The sequence below is a fragment of the Perca flavescens genome, chromosome 4 (genome assembly GCF_004354835.1).
Source record: "Perca flavescens isolate YP-PL-M2 chromosome 4, PFLA_1.0, whole genome shotgun sequence".
Taxonomy (NCBI): Eukaryota; Metazoa; Chordata; class Actinopteri; order Perciformes; family Percidae; genus Perca; species Perca flavescens.
Genome location: NC_041334.1, coordinates 33,991,816 through 34,008,721, shown reverse-complemented (window position 1 = coordinate 34,008,721; position 16,906 = coordinate 33,991,816). Strand labels below are relative to the sequence as shown.

The 16,906-nt window shown below is 40.5% G+C and overlaps 1 protein-coding gene across 4 annotated transcripts in view; it reads left to right on the top strand.

Moving 5' to 3' along the window:
• Window positions 1–16,906, top strand: part of LOC114554647 (cadherin-4) — a 226,120-nt gene that overhangs the window by 170,142 nt on the left and 39,072 nt on the right. For all 4 annotated transcript variants that reach the window (XM_028576607.1, XM_028576606.1, XM_028576605.1 and 1 more), the window contains exons 6-7: window positions 979–1,134; window positions 8,079–8,223. In XM_028576607.1, the coding sequence (XP_028432408.1) occupies window positions 979–1,134; window positions 8,079–8,223 (301 nt within the window). The remainder of the gene's footprint in view (window positions 1–978; window positions 1,135–8,078; window positions 8,224–16,906) is intronic.

Below are 16,906 nucleotides of genomic sequence, written 5' to 3'. Positions count from 1 at the left end.
TGATATGTGAACAAACCCCTCTGTAAGAACCTTCACAATGTAAATATAAATAAAACTGGAAAGTTTGGTGTATGTAGGTGCTGCTGAAGAGTTTGAGAAAAAAAAGGCATTTGGAGAAAACAGCCATTAAAAATATGGATTGTAAAATTCAATACATTTTGCAAGACACTACCGGTGGATAGGGTTAAAAATATGAACTAATAGATATCACCATGCAACTTCCCTACTTACATTAAGACAATTACAACTTTTTGTATTACAGGTTTTCTGAAATGTTATGTTTAAATATGCAAATGAGGCATTATCTAAAGTTAACTTTTGGTGAATTTAGGAAAAATCTTCAGTCACAAATAAGACAGAGTTTAGTGAAATAAACACCTAAATGTGTATTATGTTTTCTTTGCACTAGTTTGAAAGACATGTTCTGGAAGAAAAATAGCCCAAAATCTCAAAGTTGACCAGTGCATGAAAAATCAATGTTTTTGCCTGTAGTGTCTCGCCTTAAGCGCCAGTCAGACATGAGTCATTTTCACATCATTCAGGCAGGTATCTGTCAGAAAACCCATCATAGCTACCAGTAAGGTCCTTTTCAGTCCTTTTACACTTGTTCAAGGTTTGCTAAAAAGCTGCCATGAAGGTAAGTAGACTCAACAAAAACTCAACAGTTCAGACAAAATCATCTGACAGTGGCTCTATTTCCTTTACTGCAAGTTGTTCAATTTCAATTTTTACCTTCAGGCTGTAGGTTCAAAGCGTTAGCACAAAAGAAAGATGGCATCAATGTTTCTATCAAACATCCCATGTTCTCTCACTCTTCTCTCAAACTTTTGGTTGTATTTCACAATGCGGGTTTTTTTTGTACAGTATGTCTCTATGCTTTGATCATTTTGTGCTTTCTGTTGCAAGTGCAGGAAAAGCTAGGACTAAAATCAAAAATGTTCCCCTCTGTTAAACTTGTTTCTCTGGTTCTGTTCTCAGATCCGCTCAGACCAGGACAAGGCTGTTGGCATCCGCTACAGCATCACGGGAGCAGGCGCTGATCAGCCCCCGAGCGGGATCTACAACATAGACCCCATCAGCGGCAACATGTTTGTCACGCAACCCCTGGACAGAGAGGAGAGAGCCTCATTCCACGTAATAAGAAATGCGTCTGTCTTGTCTGTTTTTGTTTTCCCCTCTAGCTCCATTTACTCATTATCTCCTAATTATCCCTGTGGATATGTGCCTCGCCTGTTCTCTTGCCCATCTCCCTTTCATTCTAACACTAACGTTGCCTGCCGAAACAAAACCACAAGTCGCAGCGCATTCAGAGAACTGTACAGTACCTTCACACCAACATCCCCAGGTTCTGATTAATGCCGGAGCCGGCAATGAAAGGATAAAGGCCTTGACAAAACACAGCCACTTCAGCTGGCTTTTATATTGACGTTTAACTGCACAGAGGAGCGCAAGATGGATAGAATGGAGGGAAAGAGACAGAAAAAGGTGGAGTGCAGGAAAACGGTTGTCTTGGTTCTTCCCATCAGAGCTAATGAGCAGGTGCAGCTTCAAGTGTGTGCGTACATGTATGGAATTCTGATTGTTACATGGTTTGTGTCTATACCATAAGCAGGGCTGGGTCTCTCTTTTCCCCCGTTCTTCTTACTTTCTGTATACAGTACAGGCCAAAAGTTTGGACACACCTTCTCATTCAATGTGTTTCTTTATTTTCATGACTATTAACATTGTAGATTCTCACTGAAGGCATCAAAACTATGAATGAACACATATGGAATTATGTACTTAACAAAAAAGTGTGAAATAACTGAAAACATGTCTTATATTTTAGATTCTTCAAAGTAGCCACCTTTTGCTTTTTTTGATAACTCTGCAAACCCTTGGTGTTCTCTCAATGAGCTTCATGAGGTAGTCACCTGAAATGGTTTTCACTTCACAGGTGTGCTTTGTCAGGGTTAATTAGTGGAATTTTTCTCCTTATTAATAAAAAAGCAAAGGGTGGCTACTTTGAAGAATCTAAAATATAAGACATGTTTTCAGTTATTTCACACTTTTTTGTTAAGTACATAATTCCATATGTGTTCATTCATAGTTTTGATGCCTTCAGTGACAATCTACAATGTAAATAGTCATGAAAATAAAAAGGAAACGCATTGAATGAGAAGGTGTGTCCAAACTTTTGGCCTGTACTGTATATCACGATTATTTTCAGTAAGGATCACAATCCACGATCTTATCACAGAGCAATTAACCGGTAGTCCAGTGGCATTGTTATCTTCACCTGTCTCTCCTCTGCTCGCTCCATGTGGAATAATAACCAATAACAGACGGTGGCATAGTCTGAGGGTTTGCGATCTGTAATCCTTGCTCGCCCCCGACTCTCACTGCTTAAATAAATTGCGTTTGGGGAGATTTAGCAGTGGCGCCGCTGTATGCAGGGAAAACACTGGAGCCATTGAACTGCAACTGACAGAATGGGCACTGTTGTACAATACTAACAATCTCTCTGTAAAGGCAGATCGTGGAGACGCTGTAATCGCTCACGATCTAATATCGTCATATCGTACACCCCTATGTGCTTTCCACTTTTCTGTCTTGTACTGCTGCCCTGTTTCACTTCACCACCCCCACACGTTGTTCGGCGTTGTGCTGTTCAAAGATGCAGGCTGACGCGTTATTATGCAACCCACGCAACTTCTAGGCAAGACACGCCCATCAATAGCATTCACACAATACTATTACACACTACGCACAGTAACTTCACCCGATTTGTTCAGGTCCTATCCCCCGACCAGTCGGCTATCACTAACCTTTAGGGCTGCCACCTCTTAGTCGATTAGTCGACTAATCAGTCATTTTGGTCTTAGTCGACTAAGATTTCTTTAGTCGATTAGTCATTTTCGATGCTTATTCATGCTTAATTACTTATTTCCAAGAAACTTCTGAGCACATTTATGGTAAACACAAGATTTAAAGTGGTGCTTTTGCAGGATTAATTGTGGAGAAACTCAGTTTTACAGATGGTTAATTAACTACATTTATATTGTGCTTTTCTAGTCTTAACCACCTCTCAAAGCGCACAGCTCTGTCAATTAAATCATCTAATCGATTAGTCGACTAAGAATTTCTTTAGTTGAGGACAGCCTTACTAACCTTAACCACTCGAGGTCAATGCCTAACCCCAACCAATCGAGCTGCTTCATAGGGCGGGACTTGCCTAGAAGTTACGTTGGATCCATAATATCACCGGGCTGATAGCTGTACAGTTTGCTTGGATATGGCCCATAGGACTCCGCGCCACACACACACACACACACACACACACACACACACACACACACACACACACATTCGAGTTCATGACTGGCCCCTGTGGAACCTCGGGTTAAACAGCTTCGCAAATGTGTGAATTAAATATGCAGACCACATGAGACTTGTGTTAACGCTAGGCCATTGGTTCATATAGACACATTACAGGTTTCAGTTTATATCAGCAAAGACTAACACCTCCACTCGAGGTTAGCGCTGGTGTCAGTCGCAAACACCCGCGTGCCTGTCAGCATGATAGATGGCTGCGCTGCTGATAGAGCTAATTCGAAAGCATGCCGCTGTCTCAGAGGAAGAATAGAATAAAGGAGAGTGGATCTCTTTGGTGTCTCTGTCAGCTCATACTCAGAGCAGTATGCACACATTATAAACACCAGTGCGCACACACACACAGGATGTGCGATGACTACAAACAAACACAAAGCTCTAGATGATTGGCTTCTTGATTGGTTTGTCTCTTCTGTGTGTGTGTTCCATTTACTTTTAGATGAGCCTCTTATTACCTTACCTGCGACGTTCAGGCCCTGGACATTGCTGCATGTACTGTATATTTGTTGTCTCTCCATACGGTCTGCTCTTACACTCAACCAGCAAATTGGGATCAATAAAGCAGCCAGGTTATTCGTTCCTGGGAAAGGACAGCCGCTCAGTAAACAGTTCTTATTTGACACTGCCTGTAGTGAAAACAGCATGTTAGGTTGAGGGCACTTCAAGTTGAATGTGGCTCCTATTTAGGCTCCCGTGGACCCATGCTGCTTGTGATGTGATATATGATTTAGTGGAGGAGAATATAGCCATAGTTTGACTCAGGGGAAATTTAGTCCATTGCTTACTTTCTTTCAACTTGACAGGAAGTTCCCAGCACTGCTGCGCTCTCCCAGGCCAAACTTTGCTTGTTAGTTTTGGGTTCAAGTGAAAAGAGAGACGAGGCTGCTGTTTTTGACAGACTAGCACCAGGGGGAAGTGATCTGCGAGGTGAGGAGAGTGGGTGTTAGCCCGAACTTCAGTTTTGTCAGACAGATCTGCTGTGAGTCAGCCGGGCACAAGGAGAATTGGACAAATATGAGATAGTCTGCGTTTTTTTGTTTGTTTGCATGAATGCATGTACAGTGTTTGTATGTGTGTTTTACACCGATGAAGATCAGCTCATAGTGCTGTTGGGACATTTGTGTTAATTTCGAGGGGTCGCGTTGTTTACATCCTTTTCAGTTTATGGCACCTCAAAATTGCGCAATGTCCTCCACATTCTTCATATATGTGTGTATATATATATATATATATATATATATATATATATATATATATATATATATATATATATATATATACATATTATTAATTATCCTTATTGTTTATACTGTAATGCTATTTATTTAGTCTTTTATATGAATATTGTGTCACATATTCAACGTATTTGTGCACACAGCATATATTGCATGTCTGTCCTGGGAGAGGGATCTCTCTTTAATTACTGTTCCTGAAGTTTCTCCATTTTTTCCCTGTTAAAAGGATTTTGGGGGGAGTTTTTCCTTATCTGCAGCGAGGGTCTGAGGACAGAGGGTGTCGTATGCCGGAAAGGTTGTAATGCCTCTTGAGGCAAATTTGTGATTTGGGATAATTGGCTGCTGGATCTTGGATACAGTGGTGGATCTCGAAGGCAATTCATATGGGCAGTCCTCTTCTCTGAAGCGTCACGTGAATACGTCAGCTGTATGGGCGGAGTTAGCAACGGCTTTCAGCTGCACGGCTTCCAGGAAGGCTGCTCTCGTGTATCCTCACTCATAGCTCCTCGATCCTCGATCCTCGATCCTCGATCCTCGATACTTGATCCTCAATCCTCAATCCTCAATCCTCGATCCTTAGTCCTCGGGGCAGGAATAAGAGCTTTGAGACGGCCATCAGAAGGGAGGGAATTCCGGTTCAGCCCAGGACCGAGGAGCTATTAAATAAAGGAAGTGAGATGAACCTGAACAGTCTACAGCCCAGTAACTGTTATAAAAAATGGAAAATAAAGTATAAAATAAAAAAAGTCTACAGCCCAGTGGTGCTTTGAGCTACATGCACACGTCAGAATGCTAACATGCTGATGTTCAGCAGGTATTATGTTAACCACGTTCACCATCTTAGTTCTGTATGTTAGCATGCTAACATTTGCTAATTAGCATTAAAAACAAAGTACAGCTGAGACTGATCGGAATGTCATTAGTTTTGAAGATATTTGGTCATAAATCAAAGTACTGGACAAATCCTGATGATGGCTCTAGATAAAAAGTCAGGGAAAAATGAAAGTCATCAGGATGTATTGTCTGAGCATGATGTATCCTACAAAATGTTGTGTGTTGTGTTGTGTTGTGTGCCAATCCATCTAGTAGATGCTGAGGTATTTCACTGAATAAGTGAAAACGTTGACCTTCTATCTGCGCTAGAGGAAAAATCAGAGAAAAGTCATTCCATCATGAAAGTCATTACAATTTACCTTGACCTTGAATATCTTCAATTTTATGGAAATCGGTCCAATCATTGTTGAGACATTCCAGTGTGGACCAACCAAGTGGCGGTGGGCTTATCGACTGACAGACAACATTGCCATCCCTAGAGCCACGCTGCTAGCTTCTTTTTTTGAAAAATAATAATAGTTATAGTGGCCTGTCTGGTTTGTACATTTAAACCCCTCAATGAGTGTATCATAAGAAATAGAGATTTTGTATTTGGGAAATGTCCATTGTTATACATAGGTAGTTGGCATAAGCAGCAATAGCTACAATATTTTTACTGAGAAAGAAGAAAGCGCCACATATAGTCCAGAATTGTCAAGGATTTCTGTAAGTACCATGCAAGTACTGTTATATATTGGGTAAGAGGACCAATGGGCCAAATACAAACTGTATTTCTCCTCTGTGGTTGGTCCAGTCATACTAAAGCTCACCCTGCAGAATACTGATGTTGGTTCACACACATTTGCAGTCTGCAAGACGCACACACTCCTCCAGGCCCTTAGATCACATTTCCAATTCCTCCATCGAGCACACAAACACAGACACACATAAACAGACTCTGATGCGCTCACACACACACACACACACACACACACACACACACACACACACAGGAAGACACACAGGAAGACGCGCATAGAGACGCAAATACAGAGATATAAACAAATGTAGAAATATGAGAAATTATGCAGGGATGTACAAACACAAATCCACAGGCAGTAAGGACAAAACATACACACACAAAAACACAGTTTAACACAAACAAAAACACACAATCATAATTGCACATTCACACATACACACACACACACACACACACACAAAGCACACACATACACTGAAACAGTCACACATATCACAGACGTACATATCACGTATCACTCAGTGTGCAGTGTTCACAGCTGAGAAAACAGATTGGGCTTGTTTGTTTGTTGGGTCTCCTCTCCATGTGTGTTTGCTGTGCTTCAGCCAATTGAAAACTAGCATCTTGAGGATCATTAAAGAGGGCTAAAGTGGCTAAAGAGGGCTCTTTTGATTGGCTGTCTCCCCAGCATGTATCTGTGCACTTTTCATGTTTAAATGCGTAAACATGTGTTTGAATTGGTGTTTGGATGCGTGTGTGAATGCTCAGGCGGACTTGTGTTAGGGTATGTTTTGAAACATCCTTGTCAGGCAGGCACAAAAGCCGACATGATTAGTTGTGTTTCAGTGAAGGCACGTGGCGCCATTTCGTCTTTCATGTCTCCCCACAATACATCCCACCTTCCTGTAAATAGGCAGATAGCAGATCCTCCTCAACTGTGTTGTGGCAGAGACAATATTTTGTTGCCACTGTGTTAGTTTTAGCCAGAATGAGAGCCCTTCACCTCTTACCAAGCCAAGCTGTGATTGAATATAATTTTTTGCAGGAGGATATGGATCTCTAGGCAATTGAATGAGAGTAATGTAAGTCACAGTGAACAGTGCTGGTTTGGTTCCAGGGCTATTACAAAGCTTTGCGTAATGTTAGATATCATTAGTGGGGATTGGTGGGGAGTGGAGGGTGTGTAACAGCAGCGGTGGAGATTAAGACATCCCACTATAGATGATGATTGCTTTTGTCAGTCCTCCCTGTTCAAGCCCCCACAACCCAACACTGCCTCTTTGTGTTTCCATCTCTCATTTACTTGCACAAGGCTCAGTCACTCTCCTCCTCTCCTTCCCATCTCACTTTTCCCTGCTCCGCCTTTTTTCTTCATTCTCTTCCCTTTTGCTCTCTCTATTTTCACATTGACTTATGTGTGAATTTTCATGGAAACACTCATCAGTCACAGACATCAATCCAAATGGCTACCTTTGTCAAAACAAACATTCACAGCGCACAAAAAGAAGCCACAGCTTGAGCAGAAACACTTCTCTGATATTTCTTTTAGACCTCTGGCTGTGCTAACAACAAAATAGGTGCTGTTTGTGTGTCTGGAACATTTCCTTACTTTGCCCCTGTCTGTGTTGTTGGGGTCCATGCCAAAATATCAACCGGCTACTTATATGCAGCTGGCAGAGAAGAAACAGGATATTTGCCAGTTAAATGTAGTTGCCACTTAATAAAGTCAAATAAAGTCAAAGACACCAGTCCAGACAGTCTGCACAGTTTCATATCAATCAAGCCAGGGTCCTGTTGTCAGTCAAACTACATTTGGAATATTTTTTCAAGCTCATACTCATCGTTGAATGCAAATGATCCCTTGTTTCATTGTGTTCATTTATGTGTATTCACAGCTGCGAGCCCATGCAGTGGACATGAATGGTAACCAGGTGGAGAACCCAATCGATCTATACATTTATGTGATTGACATGAACGACAACAGACCTGAGTTTCAGAACCAGGTGTACAACGGCTCGGTGGCTGAAGGGTCCAAACCAGGTAAGAGTTACTTCTACTCTTCATAGACACAGCTGCATGTTATACAGCGCAGTAAATGGCACCTAAACAACAAACCACCTGGTGTTGCAAGAACAAAACTAGATCATGAATTGATATGTTTCAGCCGTGGGTCTAGTTAATTGGTTAGCAGCTTAGAGTTGCAAAGTCAACACCTTTATTTAGTTGTATGTACTGGATTGATCTGAACAAAGAGTCCTTGCAGAGAAGGCCAGGCTTTGGTCACAAGAAACTTCTCCTGTTGTCAAATTTGACACGTTTACAAAAATGTTCTATATCACAACTATGACACAAGAATGTTGAAAAAAGTGACAAATGTTGGAAAAAGCTAAAACAAAAATGTAAACGCTGAAATAAGTGACAAAAGAAACCATCAAAAACATTGCAACAGGTGACAAACTTGTTAAAAGAAAGTGACCAAAAAAAGTTAAAGAAAAAATTTAAAAAATGCCAAAAAAAGTGACAAAAGAATTGGAATAAAAGTGACAAAAACATTTGAATAAAATCGACAAAAACGCAGAGAAAAATGTGGAAAAAGAAACAAAATGTTGACATTTCGACCCAGAAAAACACAAAGTTGCATGGTCGACAGGAAGACAACACAAGGGTTAAGGTTACGTGCTTTTGCTATAAACTACAAACCAACTGTGAGCAGATCCATCTTAAATGGAGGTGGCAGCTCTTCAAAATAGTATTTTTCCAAATTGTTGTCACGTTCCTTTCTTTAAAGTGGCTTTAAAGCTAAAGTAACTTTCAGTTTGTGTTAATTGTAGCGGCCCTTTTGGACAAAAGCGGTAGTGTTTTTACCACGGCTGCTGTCCTAAAGATCTGTGTTACCCACTGTATTACTGAGTTAGCGTTACCGGGAGGTCATATAGTTGCAATGAATGTTTTGCTCAGACAGAAAATCCTTCATTTACAAAAAGAGAATACATTACCGATGCATTGTTGCACAACTGTAGCATAAATTAGACCGGCTACACACTGGCTGCGTGGCGGCTGCGTGGCGTTTTCTACGTCTTTACACACCAGAAACGTGTCTGACGCGGCGCTGCTGCTGCTAGCCTTGTCTGGACACATGTATGTTTCCCATTGATTTACTGCACTCAAGCAGTAGTATACTTCATGTTAAACATAAATATATACTGATCTGATTACAGCAAAGACAATGTCGGCAGTATTGACGGCAAAATAGGCTACAGAATATTTCGTTTTGTATTGACAGGTGTGATATTTGAAAATCTATTTTTTATTTTTTATCTGCATTTATATCAAAACCTAGAGACTTTCAAACATCCAAATGTCATTTATTAATATGTATCTGTGTCAAAATGACATATAAACATCTTTTCCTGTTTTATTTTGCCTGGAAACGCTTTCAACACGCTTGCGTGTCGCGTGAAAAATAGGTGTAAGATGGCCCTGCCCCAGTATCAGCCATAACTATAACAGCTAACTTCTAAAATAAAATTAAAATACAATTAGGCCTATATATATATATATATATATATATATATATATATATATATATATATATATATATATATATATATATATATATATACATATATATATAAATCTCCTGCTACCTTTTAACTGGCTGGATCCTCAAACATAGCCTTTTCTGGTGTTACACTGAAATCTGTGACCCGTCAGAATGTGTTACTGTAGAGCGGGTGTGCCTGCCATAAATCATTTTGTGACTTTGCGGGGAAAATCGGACCCGGGCAGAGGCATTAATAAAAACCATGTAAAAATAGCGTTCTTTTCACTGTTAGTCTAGTTTGCTGTTACAGGTCATTTATGATCATCAGATGGAAAATCAAACCGTTTAAGAACCACTTAAAAAGTTACTTTAACACAATTATAGTTTATTTTTGTGGACAGCTATCATCAAGATAATTCATTTAGGCAAAAAATACACAGCAAGCTATTCACACAATACTTGGATAGTGTTTCTATCATTTTTATTTTTACAAAGGTGAAGGAGATGGAAAGTAAAACTGAATTGATTCCATTGTTGGACACTGTGAGTCTGAAAGAATACAAGCAATAATCACTATGCCTTAATGCAGTGTTCACAATCGTTTGCGTTTATGAAAAGAAGCAGTGTCCACTTGCGACCCCTCTTCACAGGTTCTTCTTATTTCCTTTCTTTTTAGTCATTTTGAGACCCCTCAGATTTATCTTTATGACCTGTTTGGAGGGTCCTGACCTCTGGGTTGGAAACCACCACATTAGAGGATGAATACCCGAACCGATTTTGTTATTGGAGGACGATATGAGCTCAAACTGCACTTTTTGTTCTGTTTTGAATGACTGAATCATAATGGAAGCCATAAAATACCTATAAATACAAACACAGAATCATAGTAACAATTCACATGAATGCACAGAAGATGCAATAATCTTAAAGCTGTGCGATTTAGACTGATAAATGAATAGCTAAACGGTTTTATTGTATTGGTTTAAAATACTAAGAATTGCGAGAAGAAAATGACTGTATTGCACAGCCTCTTGTTGCTTAATGATCCTGTTCACGTCTTTGACTCTACTTCAGTCAGTTTGACCAATCAGATGCTCTTTTCTCTCTTTTCCGTCTTCAGAGGGCCCTTCAGAAAACCTTAATGTTTCAATCTTACTTGCAGTATCTTCGAATAAGCTTGGACTTAGGACCAACCAACATTTTGAGGTTTGAATTTGCCTTGGCTCTTGAAGTATTTGGGTTTCTTCAGATGAGGGCGAGTTCATGAGATATTTGTGTCACAGTATCTTGGCTCGATGCATCATTATCAGATTCTGCAGAGCGTGGAGAGATGTAGACCTTCTCTCAGAATCAGGGAACAGAGCTGTGGTCAGTGCAAAGCCAGAGATGAGAAGAGGAGAATGTGCAAGTAGCTTTCATGTCTCGACTGGAAGAACTCTTGTTCTAACAATCAGACCCCGAGGACCCATGTCTGTCTTCACAGTGTACAGATATTGTTCTGTTGCAAAGTTTATTCTCAGGGGAATTTGTAAACAATATAGGAAAGTGTGTTTGTGTGTGTGTGCATGTGCATGTGCATGTACCACTGGTTACCCCTCAGTGGAGCGTGAGTCCATATACAGAGCTCCTAATTAGCGAGGGCAACCAGACATTCCAAAAACGACTTTCTTCGTTTTTCACTCTGATAATCTCTGTTTACTTTCAAAATAGAGCATGCAGCGACAAAAGTCTTTTGAATAAAAATGTGTTTTAAACAGAAGTTAATCTGTGATACTTATTAACTAGAAATAAATAATACTGTGTACAGTATAATTGCTCTGCTCTTCATTAAGCAATCACTGCCAAGTAACATTTATTCAGGTGTTGAGAGTTGTGTCAAAAAAAGCATAATGGGTGTGGAGCTTCCTTTGTGTGAGGCTTCCTTTTGCTCAGTCACTGGTCTCTGAATTGATGAATTTTAATTAGGAAAGTAGGGTGCAAAGCCGCGTTGGCCTAATTGCCTGTTTAGTCGAAGAAAACAAGAATGACTGCGATTTATCTTCAGTGTAGGTTCAAGGAGACATGTTTCTGTCCCATTTAAGCCGTTATATATCCTCCGCCAGTTAAATTGTTTACTCACTAATAATGGACTCAGCTTAAACCTCAAGTGTGCCACACACAGTTTTGCTGAAGTTGTTTTCGGGATACACGGCCAACTTTAAGATATGAATAATGTGTGCATAATAAGGGTGTGACGAGATCTCGTTTTACGAGATCTCGCCAGATTAAAACGTGACGAGATTTCTCGTCAAGGTGAAAAGTTGTCTCGTGAGGCGATGTTATGTCAGCGTGATGGAGCGTGAAATTACTATTGAAGATCCCCCTGCCACTTTTAAATCATTTGTGTGGCAACATTTTGGTTTTCCTGCGGAAATAATAAACGGCGAAAGAGTGACAGACAAGACGAACGCAATATGTAAACATTGTAAGAAAACAATGCCGTATACCGCGGCTAACACGAGCACTATGCAAAAACACTTACAGCACCACCACAGCTCTCTACTAACTACTGCACCCGCGACGAAAACATTAAAAGGGCAAACAACTCTAAAAGCCTTTGCATCTCTGCCACCGGTAAGTGCAAGAGCCACGGCAATAACGAGGGACATAGGCGTTTTCATTGCAGCTGATATGAGGCCATTTTCTCTGGTGGAAAATGTTGGATTTCGGCGACTCCTCCACACACTGGAAACGAGGTACGCATCCCATCACGCCAAGCATTTAACTCGCACTGTAGTCCCAAACCTCTACAAAGAAGCCAAGGTCAGTTGAATAAAAAAACTATTTTCCATTCATATATTTCATCATTGAGGATTTCTTTAAATTTTTTTTAAAAATCTCGTCTTGTCTCGTTCTCGTGAACCCAATCTCGTGACCCAATTCCGCCATTTTTATTTATTTTTTAAAATATATATATAAATAAATATATATATATATATATATATATATATATATATATATATATATATATCACAAATATATATATATATATATATATTCACAAATATACAAACAACAGATCTACGTGTTGAAATCAACCGAATTCTACTTTAAATCCATTTGATATAGGAAAAGTATATATATATATATATATATATATATATATATATATATATATATATATATATATATACAAAACTTCAAATTAATGTACTGATGGCTTGTAGCTAATGCTCATAAGGCATATTTATCACCCCTTCTAAACAGAAATATATGTATATAGTGTATAAGACATTTCAAATGTTTAAAAAAAAGATTTTAAAAAATCTTGCAGTTGCACTTTCATATGACTCTTTGTAGTTTGGGTTATTTAAAGCTAATCTACTTGATATTGTACCTTCAAGGTTTAAAGCACTTAATTGGAAGTCATTTTGGATAAAAGCGTCAGCTAAATGACATGTAATGTAATATTAGTAATATTTTTTCTTAAATGTATGAAAGAGCAGCAAGCCTTTATTATGGCTAAATCCTCGGCCCCTATTTTCTTTTCTAAATACAAAGCAAAGGGGGGGATATGTGTCAAGCTGCAGTAGTATCACATTCTGTATCTACAGACCCAGATATCAAAGGATCTCTGAAGCATTACAACACATCTTCACATGAAGCGCTGTGTGAAAGCCAACAAAGAGGGAGACCTACAGGGAACCGCCCTTATCACTGTCACCAGATGTTACGTAGGGAGAGATCCGATCAAGCCGTCAGCCAGGATCAGTCTGCAACGGCTTCATTTGTCACTTTCTGGCACTGGGCCCCTGCTAAGCACCATATGAACCTGTGACTAATAGAATTTAATTTGTGCAGGTAATCAGACATAGCAAAACAGTACATGCCAAAATGAGCTATCTGATCACATTCAGCTCTTGTTAATGAGGAATAAATAGAATTCAAGGATTATCCCGGGGAACCTTCTAAACCTGTTAAATGTGTGCAAATAGGATGTTTTGGATAGTTCTCATTTTGTATCATACAAAATAATGTTTGTGCGGCTCAAGAGCTATTAGCTCAGGCTAACATTCACTACATACACATACACTGAAAAAATACATAAAAACTGCTTTTCCAAGGTCCCCCAAATGATCTGAATTATTATAAATCCAGAAGACTTTGACATGAGACAGTCCTTGCATTGTGTTAAGTAACAAGCGCACGTTAACACGGGCGCGCAGTACCTAGTATGTAATAAGCTGTTTAAAATTAAAAATGTTCAATGTCTTTATGATGAGCCCGACCCCAACCCGAACATCATTTCTAATCGGGTCGGGTATCTATCCTCTAGTCCACACAGCATTCTGGGATGGGATAAAAAGGTGCTCTGGTTTATTAGCATTTCTTTAAACCAATCACAATCGTCTTGGATGGCGCTAAGCGCAGAGCGGAGCCACGGTGCCGCTGCAAAATACCCTCAGGAAGGAACTTTTTTTAGTGGAACATGTGTACAAAGGTTGTTTAAGTCGTGCAGCATATTGGACAGATAGTCTAGCTAGCTGTCTGGATTTACCCTGCAGAGATCTGAGGAGCAGTTAAGCATAGTCCTCATAAATCGACCGGAGTTTAAAATTCCAACACAAAGAAAGCAGAAGGTAATGGACATCTGGCCGAAAAGAGTGACATCCGACGGAATTTCCCGGCGGCAACGGTGCAAAGTGGAACGTCGTGGATATAGACTAGATAGATAAGTGGCTTCAGATAAAGATCTGCTGGCTGAGGCTGCAGTGTACTCAGAATATCTGCCCTGTGATGTTCTGTCCTTCTCCTTCCCTCCCCCTTCTCCCCGACTCTGAAAGCAAGTTGTTCCCCTTTTATGGGCCGTCTTCCTCAAAAAGGCCTTCATAAATGAGAGTGCAAGATCCAAAACCAGCAGCTGAGTGCCTTCTCTTGCAGTCACTTTGCCCTCCCAATGGGGGGACAGGGGCGCTGCGTCTTACTGCTGTCCTGAAGAGTTTGCTAACAGTTGCAGATTCAACTGTGACATGATAATGTTCCGCAGAAACGCTTCTCTGGCCATTATTTTTTGCACCATAACCGGCCATATAGCTCATGAACAGAAGGGGAGATTGTGACCATATTTCACATTTGGTCAGAAATTGAATTGGTGACACTAATCTTGGCTGCCCACCTTGAAACTGTGGTGATTGTAAAGATATCACTGCCTCGCTGAAGATGTGTGTAAAGAAGCCACGTTTCACCAAAAAATACACTTAATACCTTTTATTAAATTCCTTCAAAGTAATTGACTGGTTGGCAGAGGCGTACAACCGTCGGGCTGTAATTCTAGTTCTCACCTCATTCGTAGTGGCTTTTTTTGAATGGTTGGATTGTGCCCTTGTGTCATCGGAGAGTATAGAGCCTCGATTAGAGGCTCTTGTGTGAACACTGTGTTTCCTCTTCATCACTTGCCCCAAGATTCACCAGGTTTCAACCTTTTATCTTGCCTTACCTCTCAACCTCTACTTCTCCTTCTCCCTTTCTATCTACTGTATTGCGGCCACAGTACTTTGATCAAACTCTATCTTCCCTGCACTGATGAGAGTTATTATCCTCTTACACGTCCATCTCCAGCCCTCTTGGTCCCTGACTTCCCCTTGTACTTTTGCTGTTAGTGGTCTTTATAAACCCTCTCACCTCTTTCCGCGTCTTCACTTTCTTTTTCAGCTTTGCAATTTCCTCCTCTGCTTCCTATCTTTGCATCTGTGTGTGTCTATCTCCCTGTTAGTGCTCTATCTGTCTCTATCCAACTTATATTTTTTTCTCTATCTTCCCTTTAATTGGGAGGCAGATGTTGACTCTGGCTGACTAATGTTTCAGCAGCACATAGACCTCACCGGTGATCTCAAGTCACGTGAGCAAAATGACCAACAATATGTGTGCCTGCCACCAGTTAAATTTTCAGCTCCAGTGATTTTGGCGGAAAAGCAATTAGGATTTGGAATTAGTGTTCAAATTAAAGAGGAATTAAACAGGCTCAGAGATTAACCCTTTCAGGCATGGCCACCCCTCTTTGGATCTAAAAACGCACCATCATCATATCACTAAATCCTCCTCATTGAAATGAAAGGTAGCAGCACCGACATGTGATTTAACTTCACGTCCTCTCTCCCTCCCTACGGGACTGGAAAGGTTGATCGTGTATTGACGCTGTCCTCCGTGGAATAGCTGTAATTGTTTTTCTTCTTCCTGTCTTTCCCTGGACTCTTTGCTTTTCCTTGCTGGACAAAGTGTAAAATCCGGCTTTGAAACTTAATGACGTTTGAAATAGAATTTGAGGCTACAATTATCCCGTCCATACAGGCTGTCACTGGAATGGTGGTGCCATCTAGACACAATCATGGGAATAGAAACATCTGTAACTTCTCAGATCCACAAGGGACTGCCGAATCTGCCACGAGTCCAGCAGCTCTTCTGCTTCAGCTGAGGCATTAATATTTATGAAGCAAAACTTACTTCTGCTGTACACTAAAACATACACGCTGTGTTTTGGGATTACTCATTTTGTTTGCTTTTGATGTGATAATTCAACGTTATTGGTTTAGTGTCTGCTCATCCACCCACCGCCCGTATGTCATGCCCACTGCCCACCAAGGTAACATTAGCTGCTGAGAAACTTTTTGGTGCCCACTGACAGTGGTATCTTTTATTAAAAAAAAAAAAAATACAAAATGTTAGTGAAATTACAGAATGTAGGTGTTATAATTACCACTCTCTCTGTCCTCTGTTTCCCCGTTGGCTTTTTATGCTTCAGCTCCTATGTCCTTGTCTCCCTACTTTTAAGTTTTTATCTACTTGCGTTGTCTTCTCATTCAAGCATGTTAGTGCTCCAGCTGTCTCTTCTCCCTGCTGTCCCCCTCCTGCGAGCTGAAAATCTTTTTCTGTCTGCAGCAGAAACTGCAGCAGCCTGTAAATGGCTGCCTGATGGAAAGTGACATTTTCACGGAACCCTGTGAGAGAGGCGAGGTGATCTCTCCTCTTTCCGGCACAAAGTGCTCCTAATTGCCTGGTCGCATTTGTGAGCCGAGCTGACAAACTTGTGCAAATCAATAATTCTGCTTGGGTAAGATGCAGGGACACAGGGCCTCTCACCCTGATACGTGCTGTGAAGACACACACACACACGCACATGCATACAGATGCACAGATGGACCT